The sequence below is a fragment of the Pan paniscus genome, chromosome 4 (assembly GCF_029289425.2).
Source record: "Pan paniscus chromosome 4, NHGRI_mPanPan1-v2.0_pri, whole genome shotgun sequence".
Classification (NCBI taxonomy): domain Eukaryota; kingdom Metazoa; phylum Chordata; class Mammalia; order Primates; family Hominidae; genus Pan; species Pan paniscus.
The window spans coordinates 167,152,192-167,172,500 of NC_073253.2; the positions used below are offsets into that span (position 1 = coordinate 167,152,192).

Here is a 20,309-nt window from a genome sequence, read left to right on the forward strand (position 1 = left end):
ACAGAGGAAAATAATTCAGGGAAATGTAGCTCAGCTTGGGCAAACTGACACTATGTGTCCGCTCCCTAGAAACATGGTGGCTTAAAACATCTTTTTCTTGGGAAGTCCAATCTGAGTCCATGAGCCCTCCATGTTATAGTTATACCATCTAGAATTTATGGTGTCCAACGTTGCTGGGGAAGAGCAGGCATATAGGGGAGGCTCGTCAGTGAGTGACTGCCGAATCTCAGAAGTACATTCTTCCTGCTCATTGTTCCTTGGTCAGTTCTTACGCACATGGCCCTAGAAGCTGCAGGGGAGCCTGCACAATGTACTTTTCAAAACTGTATACCCAAAAAAAGGGAAATGAAGTAGAATTTGTTAAGCATATAGGGTTGTCTCTACTACACAGGTATACTTAATCGTCATTTAGTAAATATTAGTAAAGCCATTTTGGTATGCTCCCCAGAAATTGAGAAAATGAACTTCTCCAGTGACAATAAAAAAAAAAAAAAAAAAAAAAATTGGCTGGGCGCGGTGGTTCATGTCTGTAATCCCAGCACTTTGGGAGGCCGAGGTGGGTGGATTACCTGGGGTCAGGAGTTTGACACCAGCCTAGCCAACATGGTGAAACCCTATCTCTACTAAAAATACAGAAAATTAGCTGGGCGTGATGGTGGGTGCCTGTAATCCCAGCTACTCGGGAGGCCGAGGCAGGAGAATCACTTGAACCTGGGAGACGGAGGTTGCAGTGAGCCAAGACTGCGCCATTGCACTCCAGCCTGGGCAACAAGAGTGAAACTCTGTCTCAAAATAAATAAATAAATAAAAATCCTTCTACTAGTCAAGTGGTTTCCAGTACTTTGCTCCCAACAAAATTGGAGGAGGATTGAATTGCATTTTATGATAAAAAATAATTTTGCTGAGAGATTACTATGAAATTTTTGACATAATAACTTGGAAAGAATCCAAAAAAGTTGAGTAGCATCGCTATAAGACAACTTTCATTCATATATGAACAAGTCTTCTAAGTATTGATATAGTTTGGATCTGTGTCCTCACCCAAATGTCATGCTCAATTGTAATCCCAAATGTTGGAGGTAGGGCCTGGTGGGAGGTATTGGATCATGGGAGTGGATTCTTCATGAATGGTTTAGCACTAACCCTTCAGTGATAGAGTTTTCCTGAGATCTGGTTAAGTGTGTGGCAGCTCCCCTCTCTCTTCCTCCTGCTCTGGCAATGTTAAGACACCTCCTCTCCCTTAGTCTTCTGCCATGACTGTAAGTTTCCTGAGACCTTCCCGGAAGCTGAGCAAATGCCAGCATCATGCTTCCCATACAGCCTGCAGAACAGATGAGCCCATTAAACCTCTTTTCTTTATAAATTACCCAGTTTCAGGTATTTTTTATAGCAGTGTGAGAACAGACTAATACAAGTGCTAACATCTATAAAAATAAAGTTGATGCAGAATTCCTTATGTCTCATTCCAGCAACAAGTAATATTTATACACAGATATGTAAACTTTTAAAAATGATTTATTGGCCGGGCGCGGTGGCTGACGCCTGTAATCCCAGCACTTTGGGAGGCCGAGGTGGGCGGATCACCTGAAGTCAGGAGTTCGAGACCAGCCTGGCCAACATGTTGAAGCCCCGCCTCTATTAAAACTACAAAAAAAAAAAAAAAGATTTCCACCTATTAGAAAATAACTTTTTATATAATTTTAAAAGGACAATGACATAAAATTGCTATTACATTTATATTTCATTGTGAAGATAATGGAACAATTTTATTTTTAAATGTCAATACTTATAAATACGCAGAAAGTTATATTATTTTCAATGATTTAAATTTATGCTGAAACATTTTAGATGTCAATTTAAGAAATGAGTAATTACATAATTTTCAAATTTCTTCTGGGGGTACATAAACACAAAAGGTTAAAGATCACTACTCTAGAGCACTGTGGTGACTACAGAAAGGGCCTGGTACCCTAAGGGCCAGAATCTCAAGTTTGCCATGTCGAACAAGACTAAACATCTGCCAAGAATTCCTGGTCATAGATGCGAAAGAATTGGACTTGAAAAATATATCCCCTCAGCTGGGTGCAGTGGCTCATGCCTATAACCCCAGCACTTTGGGAGGCCGAGGCGGGTGGATCACCTGAGGTCAGGAGTTTGAGACCAGCCTGACCAACATGGAGAAACCCCATCTCTACTAAAAATGCAAAAAATTAGCCGGGCGTAGTGGCGCATGCTTGTAATCCCAGCTACTTGGGGGGCTGAGGCAAGAGAATCACTTGAACCCAGGAGGCGGAGGTTGCAGTGAGCCGATCGCGCCATTGCACTCCAGCCTGGGCGACAAGAGCAAAACTCTGTCTCAAAAAACAAAAATCTCCCCTCAATACTGACCAAAGACATACCAATTAAAATAACCATCAGATAGCCAATCTGTTTGTCCCACTCTCTACTCAGGTAGCTCCATGCTACTAAAGGGCTTTTAACAATCTGACTTCAATACACCTTTCTTGTTTTCTTTATTTGTTTGTTTGTTTTTTGTGTGGGTTTTTTTTTGTTTGTTTTTTTGTGTTTTTTTTTGAGACAGAATCTCAACCTGTGGCCCAGGCTGGAGTGAAGTGGCATGATCTCGGCTCACTGCAACTTCAGCCTCCCAGGTTCAAGCAATTCTCCTGCTTCAGCCTCCCAAGTAGGTGGGATTACAGGCACACACCACCATGCCCGGCTAATTTTTGTGTTTTTAGTAAAGATGGGGTTTCACCACATTGGCCAAGGTGGTCTCAAACTACTGACCTCAGGTGATCCGCCCGCCTCGGCCTCCTAAACTGCTGGGATTACAGATGTGAGCCACCGCACCCTGCCTCAATATACCTTTCTAATCTCATTTTCTGCTACTTTCTCCCACTTCATGTTCTGGCTCCTCATATTTTTCTAAACAGATCATTGTCCCTCACAGCTCATGCGTTCATGCTTGCTTGTCACTCTCTCAGTCAGTGCAGAATTCAGCAATCATGGTGCGAACTCTTTGGGCCAGAGCCTATCCCAAGCCTTTCTAGAGGCTCTAAACAGCGTGGAGAACTCCAAGGACAGTCATGCGCTGCATAATAGCATTTCAGTCAACAATGGACCGCCTATACAACAGTGGTCCCATAAGATTATAACGGAACTGAAAAATTCCTATCATCTAGTGACATTATAATGTCATATTGCAATCCATTAGTCACATGTTTGTGGCGATGCTGGTATAAACAGACATACTGCCCTGCCAGTCGCATAAAAGCATTGCACATACAATTTTATATAGTACATAATATTTGATAGTGATAACAAATGACTCTTACTGGTTTATGTATTGAATATATATATGTATATATACATATATATTTTTTCTTTTCTTTTTAAGACAGAGTCTTGCTCTGTTGCCCAGGTTGGAGTGCAGTGATACCATCTTGGCTCACTTCAGCCTCTGCCTCCCAGGTTCAAGCGATTCTCCTGCCTCAGCCTCTCAAGTAGCTGGGATTACAGGTGCATGCCACCACACCAGCTAATTTTTGTATTTTTGGTAGAGTTAGGGTTTCACCATGTTGGCCAGGCTGGTCTCGAACCCCTGACCTCAAGTGATCTGCCCAACTTGGCCTCCCAAAGTGCTAGGATTATAAGCGTGAGCCCCTGCACCCAGTCTTTTATCATTATTTTAGACTGTACTACTTATTAACAAAAAAAAGTTAACTGTAAAACAGTCTCAGGCAGGTCCTTCAGGATGTATTCCAGAAGAAGGCATTGTTATCATAGGAGATGGCAGCTCCATGCATGTGATTGCTCCTGAAGACCTTCCAGTGGTACAAGATAACAGAAATTGGAAAACAGTGATATTGACGATCCTGACCCTATGTGGGCCTCGGCTAATGTGTGTGTTTGTGTTTTACTTTTTAACAAAAAATGTGTGAAAAGTAGAAACAAAGACAAAAAATTTTTTAAATAGAACAAAGCTTATAGAATAAGGATATAAAGAAAGAAAATGTTTTTGTACAGCCATACCATGTGTTTGTTTATTTATTTATTTATTTATTTATTTATTTTTGAGATGGAGTCTTACTCTGTCACCCAGGCTGGAGTGCAGTGGCACAATCTCGGCTCACTGCAAGCACCGCCTCCCGGGTTCACACCATTCTCCTGTCTCAGCCTCCCAAGTAGCTGGGACCACAGGCGCCCACCACCACACCCGACTTTTTGTATTTTTAGTAGAGATGGGGTTTCACCATGTTGGCCAGGATGGTCTCGATCTCTTGACCTCGTGACCCACCCGCCTCAGCCTCCCAAAGTGCTGGGATTACAGGTGTGAGCCAACACACCCGGCCATGTTTATGTTTTAAGCTAAGTGTTATTACAAAAGTCAAAAAAGATTTTAAAAATTAAAAAGTTTATAAAGCAAAAAAATTTACAGTTAAGGTTCAGTTAATTTATTATTGAGAAAGAAAAATAAATTTAGTGTAGCTTAAGTATACAGTGTTTATAAAGTTTGTGAAAATAAAGTTTTAAAGTTGTTGGATCTTTAAAAATACTTTAAGTCACCGGGTGCAGTGGCTCATGCCTGCAATCCCAGTACTTTGGGAGGCCGAGGTGGGCAGATCACGAAGTCAAGAGATCAAGACCATCCAGGCCAACATGGTGAAACCCCATCTCTACTAAAAATACAAAAATTAGCTGGGTGTGGTGGCACGCACCTGTCGTCCCAGCTACTCCGGAGGCTGAGGCAAGAGAATTGCTTGAACCCAGGAGGCGGAGGTTGCAGTGAGCCGAGATCACACCACTGCATTCCAGCCTGGCAAAAGAGCGAGACTCCGTCTCAAAAAATATATATATATATTTTTAAGTCTTGGCCAGGCATGGTGGCTCACATGTGTAATCCTAGCACTTTGGGAGGCCGAAGTGGGCAAATCACTTGTGGTCAGGAGTTCAAGACCAGCCTGGCCAACATATTGAAACCCTGTATCTACTAAAAATATAAAAATTACCTGGGCATGGTGGCACACGCCTGTAATCCCAGCTACTCGGGAGGCTGAGGCAGGAGAGTTGCTGAAACCCGGGAGGCGGAGGGTTGCAGTTAGCCAAAATCACGCCACTGCACTCCAGTCTGGGAGACAGAGCAAGACTCTGTCTGGAAAAAAAAAAAAAAAAAAAAAAAAAAAAAATTTAAGTCTTGAGAGGCATTTGCCAGTGATCTGAGTCATGTAGTATATAGTTACAATTTTTGTTTTTTAGATTATAGATTGACTTTATTGTTCTTGTTTTGTGAATGACTAGGAGAGACTAGAGACCAGATTTTTCTCTTAATTATTGATAGTTATTATAGATTAATTGTCTCTTTTATGGTCTTATATCTAACTTACTTCAGATGGCACAAATGACCCCATGACTGTTAGATCTTCAGTGTAAGATATTCTATATACCTTCCCTTTCCACGCGAAAAAAGTCCACCTTGACTCATCAAATCGTTATAATTATAGTAGTTTACATTAATGTCTTATTGTAGTGTACAGTAATGTATACTACTAGGCCTTCATATTCAGTCACCCCTCACTCATGACTCACCCAGAGCAACTTGCAGTCCTGCAAGCTTCATTCATTAAGTGAGCTATGCTGGTGTACCATTTTTTATCTTTTGTACGGTATTTTTACTGTACCTTCTCAATGTTTAGATGTACACATTCTTACCATTGTATTACAATTACCTACTGTATTCAGGACAGTAACATGCTGTACAGGTTTGCAGCCTAGCAGCTATAGGCTGTACCACAGAGGTTTCTAATCTTTCGGCTTCCCTGGGCCACATTGGAAGAAGAATTGTCTTGGGCCACACGTAAAATACACTAACACTAACAATAGCTGATGAGCTTAAAAAAAAAAGAAAATCACCAGGAAATTTCGTAATGCTTTTTAAGTTGATGAATTTGTGTTGGGCAGCTTTCAAAGCTGTCCTGGGCCACATGCGGCCCGCGGGCCACGGGTTGGACAAGCTTGCTGTACCACGTCATCTAGGTATGCAGTAGGCAATACCATCTAGTTTTGCGTAAGTGCACTCTATGATGTTCATACAATGATGAAATTCCCAAACGATGTTCATCTCAGAATGTATTCCTGTCATTAAGTGACACATAACTGTATTGAGAAATGTATCCTAAGGAATATCATAAGTATTTCTAAATATCCTATTCTGAAGAAACAAGGTAGCGGAGAGCAGGCAAAGGGATGATGTTGTCTAGAAATTTCTTGATGAACTAGATTCTAGCTGCAAAAACACGGAATTTATATGACTGAAGTTTCAGATATTAAGCCCAGTGGATTTTGTTTGTGTATTCAGGTATGGCTTTGTGCTGATGGCCTTACTCTGCTTTCCCCCATCTGAATGGAAGAGTCATTTGCCTGCCTTCTGCCTTTTTTCTCTCTACTCCAGGAGCTTTGTAACCAGTAGGGGCTCAGAATGACCGAACTTGGAGCAAAGTATGTGGACAAGGTGTCTTGTCTATGCAGCAGGATGTTAAAATGAGACTCTTTCAATCCTGAGTGTCAGCTGTGGCACCAAAGCTGAAAACAATAGAACTATTTTAAGGCAAAGCCTTAGATCAAGTTGGAAGACCAACAGCCTTCCAAAGAAGGTTGTGGAAACACCAGTTCTGCCAGCTAATCAGCTCATGACCCACTTTGAGAGTGCACAGGAGAGGCTTGGAGACTGATTGCAGAGATGGGAGAGGATTTAGAGAATTCTTCCCAGTGCTGCCCGTGTGTGCTTCAAGGGGCCTCCAGAGAACCATTCTGAGATACTGATATATGTCCCCTAGAGTTTGGGGAACATAAGGACTTGTTCTTCCTTCATGTCTGAAAAAGTAAGTCTGTTCGGCAAAAGGGGCCCAACCCAGACCCTAAGAGAGGGTTCTTGGATCTTGTGCCAGAAAGAATTTGGGTAAGTTCATAAAGTGAAAGCAAGCTCATTAGAGAAGTAAAGAAACAGAAGAATGGCTACTCCATAAACAGAGCAGAGTATGAGGTGCTTGACTAAGTACACTTACAGTTAATTTTTGATTATATGTTAAATAAGGAGTGGATTATTCATGAGTTTTCCAGGAAAGGGACAGGGATTTCCTGGAATCAAGCGTTCCTCCCTTTTTTTTTTTTTTTGAGACGGAGTTTCGCTCTTGTTGCCCAGGCTGGAGTGCAAAGGCATGATCTTGGCTCACCGCAACCTCAGCCTCCTGGGTTCAAGCAATTCTTCTGCCTCAGCCTCCAGAGTAGCTGGGATTACAGGTGTGTACCACCATACCCGGCTAATTTTGTATTTTTAATAGAGACAGGGTTTCTCCATGTTGGTCAGGCTGGTCTCAACTCTCAACCTCAGGTGATCTGCCCGCCTCAGCCTCCCAAAGTGCTGGGATTACAGGTGTGAGCCACAACGCCCAGCCCCTCCCACTTTTAGACCATATAGGGTAATTTCTGGGCGTGACCATGGCATTTGTGAACTGTCGTGGCACTGGTAGGAGTGTCTTTCAGCATGCTACTGCATTATAATCTGTGTATAATGAGCAGTGAGGATGACTAGAGGTTGCTTTCATCACCATCTTGGATTTGGCAGGTCTTGGCCAGCTTCATCATTGCATCCTATTGTATCCGCAGGGTCTTTATGACCTGTATCTTGTCCTGCTGACCTCCTGTCTCATCCTGTGACTAAGAATACCTAACCTCCTGGGAATGCAGCCCAGCAGGTCTCATCTTTATTTTAGCCATCCCCTATTCAAGATGGAGTCGTTCTGGTTCGAACACCTCTGACAGTCTGTGAGCCAAAGGCTGAGTGAGAACAGTGTGTGGCATGAGAGGAGAAGGACCTATCCTGGGAAGGCCTGGACTTGCAAGTTTCTGAGGGACAAAGATGAATGTTTTGTGTGGACCAGCTATGGATTCCACAACAAGACCGTCTTGAAATAGTGGAGGACTAAGAGGATCACGTGGAGGGGCAAGGTGATCCAAACAAGTGTTCCCTGAGGCGTCCACTTCGGGAAGCTGGAGATTCAAAGGGGAAGAGCCTTCACTCGACCAGCCAGAGGAGGTGTCTCTTCTCTCCAGGAGCAACAGCAACCCCCAAAAGTGTTCCGTAAGAGAAGATCCCAGCATTTGACATGAAACAACTAAAAGATAAAGGTGCCAGATTATAACTGGGCAAGTCAAGACGTTTTCTTCCCTGCCTGGGGTTGGGTTACCCAGAAGCAGACTGTGAGATGAGGATACTGTACAAGGGCTTCAGTGCTCCCAAGAGAAACCCATGGGGTGAGGGAGAAGCCAGAAAGGAAAGGGGAAAGAGCTGAGAAGAGTTGCAGTCTCGGGCAGAATTCCACAAAGGGGAGCTTGAGCCTGATCCTGTGTGGGTGCTCCAGAATGGAAGTTCCTCCCCAGAGTTTGTTCTTGGCCTGGGGCAAGGTTGATCAGTCAATTCCCAGGCAGCTCTGGCCCTCTATGCCTTCAGGCACAGTAGCACCAGTAGGAGGGCAACCTCCGAAGAGAGTAGTCTTTCCAGGCTGGGCATGGTGGCTCACACCTGTAATCCCAGCACTTCGGTAGGCCGAGGTGTGAAGATCACCTGAGGTTAGGAGTTCGAGCCCAGCCAACATGGGGAAACCCATCTCTACTAAGATACAAAAATTAGCTGGGCGTGGCGGCAGGTGCCTGTAATCTCAGCTACTCAGGAGACTGAGGCAGGAGAATCACTTGAACCTGGGAAGCAGGGGTTGCAGTGAGCCAAGATTATGCCACTGCAAGACTCCGTCTCCAAAAAAAAAAAAAGAGTAAAGTCTTCCCTTGGTATCTGCGGATTGGTTCCAGGATCCCCACAGATACTAAAACCCTCAGATGCTCAAGTCCCTTATATAAAAGGGCACAGTATGTACATATAACCTATGCACATCCCCCATACACTTTAAATCATCTGTAGATTACCTATACTGTAACACCTAATACAATGTAAATGCTATGTAAAATTGATTGAGACCTGTCTTAGATACTTTTGGGTTCATATTACAAAAGAGATTTCATCAAAAAGACCAAAGCCCGTGTCCTCATCAGACTCCTCAGATTCTCTTTGCTTCCACTTACTTCTCAGCAGTGGTGCAGGGGGCAGGACCTCCTACAGGTGCAGTACCACCTCCTAGAGCAGGTCCTCCAGCCCCTGCATTGCAGATGAGGCTCCCGATGTTGACATTGGCCTGGTCCTTTGCCAACAAGCCAGGCGAAAAACGTTCCACATTTACACCAGCTGCTTTCCTGAGCGCCTTGGTCTTATGCTCTGTGATGGTCACCTCATCATCATTGTGCAGCATGAGGTCCAGGTAGATGATGCAGCTGAGCTTGGAGACAGAAGCCATAATGCCACAAGTGTGGAGTGGGCCCTGCTGGCACATTGCTGGTCACCAGATGAAGTGAGGGCCTCACCCCAACACAGCCTTAGCTTCCTCAGAAAGACTGAGCACCTTGGCCACAGCTGGAGAAAGGAGGTGTTGTGTGTTTTGTTTTGTTTTGTTTTGTTTTGTTTTGTTTTGTTTTTTGAGACAGAATTTCGCTCTGGTTGCCCAGGCTGGAGTGCAATGGCACGATCTCTGCTCGCCACAACCTCCACCTCCCGGGTTTAAGCCATTCTCCTACCTCAGCCTCCCAAGTAGCTGGGATTACAGGCATGCACCACCATGCCGGCTAATTTTTTGTGTTTTTAGTAGAGACAGGGTTTCTCCATGTTGGTCAGGCTGGTTTCGAATTCCCCACCTCAGGTGATCCACCCACCTCAGCCTCCCAAAGTGCTGGGATTACAGGTGTGAGCCACCACACCGGGCCAGGAGGTGTATTTTTTAATTTGTATTTTTTATTGTTGTATTGTTGCTGTCTTTTCAGTATTTTTTATCTGTGGGTGGAGTCAGATCCTGTGGGTGCAGAGGGCTGACTGTAGTTGGTACGGGCCATTAGAAAGGAGAGCATCTGAGGCCGGGCTTGGTGGCTCACACCTGTAATCCCAACACTTTGGGAGGCCGAGGCAGGCGGATCCCGAGGTCAGGAGATCGAGACCATCCTGGCTAACACGGTGAAACCCCATCTCTTCTAAAAATACCAAAAAAATTAGCCAGGTGTGGTGGCAGCGCCTGTTGTCCCAGCTACTCAGGAGGCTGAGGCAGGAGAATGGCGTGAACCCGGGAGGCGGAGCTTGCAGTGAGCAGAGATCGCGCTACTGCACTCCAACCTGGGTGACAGAGTGAGATTCCATCTCAAAAAAAAAAAAAAAAAGAAAGGAGGGAACCTGAAAGCCAGGGAAGGAGGAATTTATAAACAGGGATCTGGGTGGAGCATTAACAGTGTCTGTTACAGATCATGCCATGCACTGCTCAGGTCTCCTCACATCAGGTCTCCTCACATCTTACATTAACTTCATTCTGTCACAATTTCTAGCACAAAACTTAGAGGAGGAGGGTAGAGGGATGAGCTTCAGCCCCCGTTGCTGCAGTGGTCTCAAGGCTATACATAATCATATTCATCATCTTCCTCTCTGAGTGTTCTAGGTTCCTCACACCCTTGACTTAACACTTCTGCTGTTCTCGATGGCTTGTCTTGTAGGATGTCCCACACCTTCATCCTGAGGGATGTGAGGCTCGGGATCCTCATGCCCTTATCCAGCTGGGATTGCTGTAATTGGCCATTCACCATTACAACCATCGTGGGAGCCAGGTGCAATGGCTCACACCTACAATCCTACTGCTTTTGGGGACCGAGGTGGGAGGATTACTTGAACCCAGAAGTTTGAGACCAGCCTAGGCAATATGGTGAGACCTGCTCCCTACAAAAAAATTTTAAAATTAGCTGGGCATGTGCCTATAGTCCTAGCTACTTGGGAGAGTGAAGTGGGAGGATCGCTTGAGCCCAGGAGTTTGAGGCTGCAGTGAGTTATGATTGCACAATTGCACTCCAGCCTGGGCAACAGAGTGAGACCCTGTCTCTTAAAAAACAGACAAGGCCGGGTGCGGTGGCTCACGCCTGTAATCCCAGCACTTTGGGAGTCCGAGGAGGGTGGATCACGAGGTTGGGAGATCAAGACCATCCTGGCTAACACGATGAAACCCCGTCTGTACTAAAAATACAAAAAATTAGCCGGGCGTGGTGGCGGGCACCTGTAGTCCCAGTTACTCGGGAGGCTGAGGCAGGAGAATGGCATGAACCCGGGAGGCGGAGCTTGCAGTGAGCCGAGATGGCACCACTGCACTCCAGCCTGGGCGACAAAGCGAGACTCTGTCTCAAAAATAATAATAATAATATTAAATAAATTATAATAAATAAAAATATATATAAATAAAAATAATAATAAAATAAAATAATAAAAATAAAAATAAAAAGCAGACAAAACCGCCATGGGAGTACTAGGCTCATGAAGGCTAGTACCACTAAGGGAACATACCTTTACCTCAGTCCCAACTTCACTCATAGCCCCACTTCAGCTTTTATAACGATGTATCTAATCCACCTGGGCTTCTCTATGAGAACCTTCTGTTCCATTTCTGCCTCATTTCCCTTCAGCAGTCTCCATGTATGTATTGATTTTCTATCACTACTGCAACAAATTACCTAGAACTTGGTGGCTTCAAACAACAGAAATTGGCCAGGTGCAGTGGCTCACTTCTGTAATCCCAGCACTTTGGGAGGCCAAGGTGGGCAGATCACTAGGTCAGGAGATCAAGACCAGCCTGGCCAACATAGTGAAAACCCATCTCCACTAAAAATACAAAAATTAAGCCGGGCGCGGTGGCTCACGCCTGTAATCCCAGCACTTTGGGAGGCCGAGGCGGGCGGATCATGAAGTCAGGAGATCAAGACCATCCTGGCTAACACGGTGAAACCCCGTCTGTACTAAAAATACAAAAAATTAGCCAGGCGTGGTGGCGGGCGCCTGTAATCCCAGCTACTTTGGAGGCTGAGGCAGGAGAATGGCATAAACCCAGGAGGCGGAGCTTGCAGTAAGTCGAGATTGCACCACTGCACTCCAGCCTGGGCAACAGAGTGAGACTCCGTCTCAAAAAAAAAATACAAAAATTAAAATTAACTAGATGTGGTGGCGCATGCCTGTAGTCCCAGCTACTCGGGAAGCTGAGGCAGGAGAATCACTTGAACCCAGGAGGCAGAGGATGCAGTGAGCCAAGATCTCACCACTGCACTCAAGCCTGGGTGACACAGTGAGACCCCATTTCAAAAAACAACAGCAGAAATGTACTGTCTGGAGACCAGAAGTCTGAAATCAAGGTGTGGGCAGGGCCATACTCCCTCCAAGGGTTCTAAGGGAAAGTCCTTGCATCTTTTTTTTTTCTTTTTTTTTTTCTTTTTTGAGACCGAGTCTCACTCTGTCACCCAGGCTGGCCATGCAGTGGTGCGATTTCGGCTCACTGCAACCTCCAACTTCTAGGTTCAGACAATTCTCCTGTCTCAGCCTCCCGAGAAGCTAGAACTACACGCATGCATCACCACACCCGGCTAATTTTTGTATTTTTAGTAGAGATGGGAGTTTCGCCATGTTGGCCAGAATGGTCTCAAACTCCTGGCCTCAGATGATCCACCCGCCTCAGCCTCCAAAAGTGCTGGGATTACAGGCGTGAGCCACCACTCCCGCCCTTCTTTTCTTTTTTTAAATTGTGATAAAATACATATCACATTTATCATTGTAACCATTTTCAAGTGTACAGCTCACTGGCATTAAGTATATTCACATTGTTGTGCAACCATCGCCACCACCCATCTCCAACACTTTCTTCATTTTCCCAAACAGAAACTTTGTGCCCATCAAACAATAACTCCCCATTTCCGTCTCCATCCCCTACGCACTCCCAAATTCTGGCAAGTACCATTCTGTCTCTATGAATTTGACTAGTCTAGGTATCTCATTAAGTGGAATCATACATCATTTGTCCTTTGGTGACTGGCTTATGTCACTTAGCATAATATCCTCACGGTCCATTCATGTTGTAGCATGTTTGAGACAGGGTCTCACTCTGTTGCCCAGGCTGGAGTGCAGTGGTGTGATCTCAGCTCACTGCAACCTCCACCTCCTGGGCTCAAGCGATCCTCCCACTTTAGCCTCCCAAGTAGCTGGGGCTACCATCACACCCCACCATGCCCAGCCAATTTTTGTAGAGATGGGATTTCATCATGTTGCCCAGGCTGTTCTTGAACTCCCAGGCTCAAGCAATCCACCCACCTCAGCCTCCAAAAGTGCTGGGATTACAGGTGTGAGACACCACACCTCGCCAGAATTTCCTTTCTTCTTAAAGACTGAACAGTATTTCATTGGCTCGACCTGCCACATTTTGTCTATCTGTTATCCATCAATGGACACTTGGGTTGCTTCCCCCTTTTGGCTATTGTGGATAATGCTGCTATGAACATGGGTGTACAAACATCTCTTTGAATTCCTACTTCCAAGAGAATCACTTCAACCCAGGAAGTGCAGGTTGCTGTGAGCTGAGATCGTGCCACTGCACTCCAACCAGGGCAACAGAGCAAGACTCCCTCTCAAAAAAAAAAAAAAAAAAAAAAAAAGAATTAACATTGTAACATTTCACCTAAAACATAGACACCCTGCAACTGTATGTATCCATTTATCCTTTCCCATCTTTTATGCCATAGATGTCGTATGTATTATGTTTACATACATTGTAAACGTCAGAAGACAAAGTTATACTTTTTGCTTTAAACTGTATTGAAAAGAAAAAATTGTCTTTTATGTTTACCCAGTTGTTTACCATTTTCAATGCTCTATTCTTTCGTGAATATCCGATTTTCCATCTGGTATCATTTCCTTTCATCCTGAAGAACTTCCTGTAGCATTTTTTGCAATGCATTACTGCTGGCAGTGTATTCTTTTGTTTTTCTTTTATATGAAACAGTCTTTATTTTGTTATCCTTCTTGAAGGATACTTTAGCTGGATTTAGAAGTTTTTCTTTCAACACTTTATAGATGATGGTCTTCTGTTGTATGCATTTCCTGGGCTACCATAAGAAATTACCACAGGCCAGGCGTGGTGGCTCACGCCTGTAATCCCAGCAATTTGGGAGACCAAGGCGTGTGGATCACGAGGTCAGGAGTTCAAGACCAGCCTGGTGAAACCCCATCTCTACCAAAAATACAAAAAATTAGCCCGGCCTGGTGGCAGGCGCCTGTAATCCCAGTTACTTGGGAGGCTGAGGCAGAGAATTGCTTGAACCTGGGAGGCAGAGGTTGCAGTGAGCCAAGATCGTGCCACTGCACTCCAGCCTGGGTGACAGAGCGAGACTCCATCTCAAATAAAAAAAGAAATTACCACAAACTTGGTGACTTAGAAAAACATAAATTTATTCTCTCAGTTCTAGAGACCAGAAGTTTAAAAACTAGGCCGGGTACAGTGACTCATGCTTGTAATCCCAGCACCAAGGCCTTGTAATTCCAGGCCGAGGCAGGCGGATCGCTTGCTCCCAGGAGTTTGAGACCACCCTGGCCAACATGGCGAAACCCTGGCTCTACCAAAAATACAAAAAGTTAGCCGGGTGTAACAACATGTGCCTGTGTTTCCAGCTACTCAGGAGGCTGAGGTGGGAGGATCACTTGAGCCGGGGAGGCAGAGGTTGCAGTGAGCCAATATTGCACCACTGCACTCCAGCCTGGGTGACAGAATGGGACCCCCATCTTGGAAAATAAAAATAAAAAAGAGTAGGTAAGGCCACACTCTGTCCAGAAGCTCTAGGGAAGAACCCTTTCTTGCCTCTTTCAGCCTCTGGTGGCTCCAGGCGTTCCCTGGTTTTTGGCTTCATAGCTCTAACCTCTGCCTCCTTCACACAGCCTTCTGTTTTGTGTCTGTGTCTTCTCCCCTAAGCCTTGGTGTTTCTCCTCTTACTTATAAGTATACTTGTCATGTGAGCTAGGGCCTGACTGGTTCATCCAGAATGCTTTCATCTCAAGATCTTTAACTCAATCAAACCTGCAAAGAACCTTTTTCAAAATAAAGTCATATTCACAGCTACCAGGGTTATGATTTCATTGTATCTTTTGGGGGGTCGCTATTCGACCTATTGCATGTCTTCTGGCCTGTATTCCCTTTTTTTTTTTTTTTTTTTCAGATGGAGTCTCACATTGTCGCTGGGGCTGGAGTGCAGTGGCACCATCTCGGCTCGCTGCAACCTCCACCTCCTGGATTAAAGCGATTCTCCTGCCTCAGCCTCCTGAGTAGCTAGGATTACAGGTGCCCGCCACCACACTCAGCTAATTTTTTGTATTTTCAGTAGAGATGGAGTTTCACTATGTTGGCCAGGCTGGTCTTGAACTCCTGACCTCGTGATCTGCCTGCCTTGGCCTTCCAAAAGTGCTGGATTACAGGCGTGAGCCACCACGCCCAGCCTTTTTTTTTCTTTTTTGAGATGGGGTCTGGCTCTGTGGCCCAGGCTGGAGTACAGTGGCATGATCTCAGCTCACTGCAACCTCCGCCTCCCGGGTTCAAGTGATCCTCCCACATCAGCCTCCTGAGTAGCTGGGACTACAGGCACACACCACTACCCCAGCTAATTTTTTGCATTTTTTGTAGAGACAGGGTTTCACTGTGTTGCCCAGGCTGGTCTCGAATGCCTGAGCTCAAGAGATCTGCCCAGCCTGACCTCCCAAAGTGCCAGGATTACAGGCATGGCCACCGTGCCCTGCCTGACAGGGTCTCGCTCTGTCACCTAGGCTGTAGTGCAGTGACATAATCACAGCTTACTGCAGCCTCGACCTCCCAGGCTCAATGGATCCTCCTATCTCAGCCTCCCAAGCTGGAACTATAGGGCACACCAGCACACCTGGCTAATTTTTGTATTTTTTGTAGAGATGGGGTTTGCCATGTTGACCAGACTGCTCTCAAACTCCTGGACTCAAGCAATCCTCCTGCCTCAGCCTCCCAAAGTGCTGGGATGACAGACAGGCATGAGCCACAGTGTCTGGCTGGCCTTCATTCTTTCCCATGAGAAGTCAGTAGTCGTTAGAGTTGGTGTTCTCCTCTATCTGTCATTTTTCTATGGATGCCTTCAAGATTTTCTTTTTATTTTTGCTTTCAGCAATTTGACGATAATGTGCCTAGGCATGGTTTTCTTCACATTTGTCCGGCTTAACAGTTGTTAACCTTGAATCTGTAACTTGATGTCTTCACAAATTTGGGGCAATGTCAGTTATTTCTTCAAATATTTTTCGTCCCTATCCTCTCTCTCTCTCCTCCTTCTGGATGCTGTCTCATAGGTCCTTTTCCCATCTTTTTTCCCTGTCTCATGTAGATAAGATAGTTTCTTTTATTGACTCCTCTGTCACCTCCTTTGTGCTATTAACCTTATCCAGTGAATTTTTAAATTTTAGATATTGTGTTTTTTCAATTCTAGAATTTCTTTGTTTTTTTTTGTTTTTTTTTTTCCGAGGTGGAGTCTCGCTCTTGTTGCCCAGGCTGGAGTGCAGTGGCATGATCTCAGCTCACTGCAACGACTGCCTCCTGAGTTCAAGCGATTCTCCTGCCTTGGCCTCCCAAGTAGCTGAGATTACAGGCATGTGCCACCACACCCAGCTAGTTTTGTATTTTTAGTAGAGACGGGGTTTCATCATGTCGATCAGGCCGGTCACAAACTCCTGACCTCATGTGATCCACCCGCCTCAGCCTCTGAAAGTGCCGGGATTACAGGTGTGAGCCACTGTGCCTGGCCCAATTCTAGAATTTCTATTTGGTTGTTTTCTATAGTCTCTATTTTTCTGCTGTGATCTCGTCACTTTTCATTTATGGCAAACCTGTTTTTCTTTATGTCGGTGAGCATAATTAAAATAACCTCTCGAAAATCCTGTTTGCAAATTTCAAAATCTGGGTCATCTCAGAATTAGTCTCCATGGACTATCTTTTCTCTAGAGAATGGGTCACATTTTTTCCTTGTATTGTAAGTAATTTCAGACTGTGTCCTGCATATTCTCAAATTCATGTTGTAGAGACTGGATTCTGTTGTTTCTCTGAAGAGTGTTCGTTGGCTTTCTTGGTTTTTGTTTTGTTTCGTTTGAACAGGCAGTTAACATGGTTGGATTCAAATTGCAAAGTCCGTCTCCTGGGAATCAGGTCAAATCTCAGTTCAGTTATTTTATCCTTAGCCAAGCTACTTGCAGTTGGCCCTGTAAATGCATAGTTCAGGGGTCAACTAGAGTTTGTGCAAAGTTTATACACGTGGTTTGGGGCTTCTCCTCTCTGACTCCTTTCTTTTTGGGGTATCCCTCCCCACTTTGCATTAGCATAGTTGTTCCTTAAGTTTGTTCTCTGGTTTTTCAGGCCAGGAAGACTCAGAATTTTCTGTCATAGTTTTAGCTGCCTTGCGCAGCACCAACTGCATCCTACCCTTAGGCTAAAAGTCACGAAAACGGGAAAATCATATTGTGCTGTTCTCCCTTTCAATTTTAACTGCCCTCTGGGATATGCTCATTTGTTCACTCTCCAGTGTCTTCAGGTCGTTTTGTTGTTGTTTGTGTTTTCTTGTTGCATTTGATCCAGAGTTTACTGTTGTTTATGGGACAACTATATGTCAAATTTACCCATTACTTAGCTACACTGGAATATACTCGAGTTTTTCCTCACTCATGAGTTGGATGTAGAGGACCCCCCTCCTTCAATGAGGCCATAGACATCAGCTGAAGAGAGGCATTAGTAGGGCTCAAAGCTGGCAGCCTACTAAGTTAGCCAGTGAATGGGTTGGAGCAATATTCCCAAGCGTAGAATGTGCTGTCTCTGAAGCCAGAAGAGGCCTGCCAACACTGTGCTTCTTAATGTTAGAAGCTTCACTCTGCAATAATTACTATACCCTAAAGGGGATGTCCTGGCATGGCATGCCCCAGATCATTAAGCACTTCTTTATTTTTATTATTATTAATATTTATTTATCTACTTAGATACAGGGTTTCACCCTGTCACCCAGGCTGGAGTGCAATGGTGTGATCATGACTCACTGCAGCCTCAAACTCCTGGGCATAAGTAATCCTCCTACTTCAGCCTCCCAAGTAGCTGGGACTACAGGAACGTGGCACCATGCCCAGCTAATTTTTTTTTAATAGATGGGGGTCCCCCCATGTTGCCTAGGCTGGTCTTGAAGTCCTGAGCTCAAGCGATCCTCCTACCTCAGCCTCCCAAAGTGCTGGCGTGAGCAACCACACCCAACTGTTAGGCACTTCAAAACTACACTGGTCAGCTGGGCATGGTGGTTCCCACATTTTGAGAGGCTGAGGCGGGTGGATCACTTGAGGCCAGGAGTTCAAGACCAGCCTGGCCAACATGGCAAAACCCTGTCTCTACTAAAAATACAAAAATTAGCCAGGTGTGTGGTGCATGCCTGTAATCCCAGCTACTCAGGAGGCCAAGATGGGAGGATCACTTGAGCCTGAGAGGCAGAGGTTGTAGTGAGCCAAGACTGCTCCATTGCACTCCAGCCTCAGTGACTGTGACTCTGTCTCAAAAAAACAAAAAACAAAAACAAAAACAGAACAAAACAAAATTAAAAAAACCTACACTGATATAGCAAGGTTTTTATCTCCCTACCTCTGGAGCACATAATCTTATTGGGACATCTGCAGTAATTGCCACTTCTTGTGCAGCAGGTCCAGTTAATGTAATATATCAATATAGTGAACCAATGTAATGTTACATTGAGGGTCCAGGAAATCAAGTCTTATTTGAACTATATTTTGACAGAGAACAGGAGAGTTAACAGGACAGTCCTGAAGCAAGATGTAAATGTATACTGTTGTCCATCCCAGGTAAATGCAAACTGTTTCTGACCTTCCTTTCTGGTGGATATTGTAAGGTGCACATTTATTAGATCAATAGACACATAATGTGTAAGAGAGGTTATTTGCTTCATTCTAGTACAGGTTGAACATTACAAATTGAAAAATACAAAATTCAAAACACTCCAAAATCTGAAACTGCACTGCTATAACACTCAAAGGGAATGCTTATTGGTGCAATTCAGATTTTGGATTTTTGGACTTGGGATGCTCAAATGGTAAGTATAATGCAAATATTCCAAAACCCCAAATAATAAAAACTACAAAACACTTCTATTCCCTGGCATTTTGGATAAGTAATAACCAACCTGTATAGATAGCATACCCAGCACAGCAATTACAGTGTGGCTACCACTTAGTTAAGTTTGCAATGTAGTTTACTGTCATCTGCCATGATCTAGCTGATTTTGCAGGGTCTAGAGTGGGAGATTAAAATGGAATATAATGAGTACTACCACCCTCGCTTCCTTTCAGTCTTTTAGGTTTAGCATACCATTCTACCCAAGAGACAGTGTTGTTTGTGATTTATATCTTAGCCAGATTTATGGATAATGGAGTGGGGTAGGGAAGAGTAATTCAGGGGCTTTCACTTGGCCTTTCTTACTACAATAGTCTTTATTCCATAGGGTTATGGAACTAATGCAAAGTTCTCCTAGATGCTAGGTATATACAACCTGATTATACATTTGGGTACCAAGTGTATGAGTCCATTCTCACACTGCTATAAAGAACTGCCCAAGACTGGGTAAGTTCTAAAGGAAAGAGGTTAATTGACTCACAGTTCTGCAGGGCTGGGGAAGCCTTAAGAAACTTACAATCATGGCAGAAGTGGAAGCAAACACATCCTCCTTCACATGGCAGCAGGAAGTAGAAGTGCCAAGCAAAGGGGGCAAAGCCCCTTATAAAACCACTGGATCTCATGAGAACTCACTATCATGAGAACAGCATGAGAGTAATCACCCCCATGATTCAATTACCTCCCACCAGGTCCCTCCCACAACACGTGGGGATTATGGGAACCACAATTCAAGATGAGATTTGGGTGGAGACACAGCCAAACCATATCATTCCACCCCGGTCCCTCCCAAATCTCACGTCCTCACATTTCCAAACACAGTCATGCCTTTTCAACAGTCCTCCAAAATCTTATCTCATTCCAGCATTAACTGAAAAGTCCAAGTCCAAAGTCTCATCTGAGACAAGTCAAGCCCTTCCACCTATGAGCCTATAAAATGGAAAGAAAGTTGGTACAGGGGATATAGGCATTGGGTAAATACACCCATTCCAAATGGGAGAAATTGGCCAAAACAAAGGGGCTACAGGCCCCATACGAGTCTAAAATCCAATTGGGCAGTCATTAAATCTTAAAGTTCCAAGATCATCTCCTTTAACTCCATGTCTCACATCCAAGTCATGCTGATGCAAGAGGTGGGCTCCCACGGCCTTGGGC

The 20,309-nt window shown here is 44.6% G+C and overlaps 1 protein-coding gene across 1 annotated transcript; it reads right to left on the reverse strand.

Moving 5' to 3' along the window:
• Positions 1-6,454: 6,454 nt before the first annotated feature.
• Positions 6,455-14,477, reverse strand: LOC100992279 (large ribosomal subunit protein P1-like). The gene has a single exon (XM_055112871.1). It carries the CDS (start codon positions 9,435-9,437, stop codon positions 9,129-9,131), a length of 309 nt encoding a protein of 102 aa, XP_054968846.1. The 5' UTR covers positions 9,438-14,477; the 3' UTR covers positions 6,455-9,128.
• Positions 14,478-20,309: the final 5,832 nt, after the last annotated feature.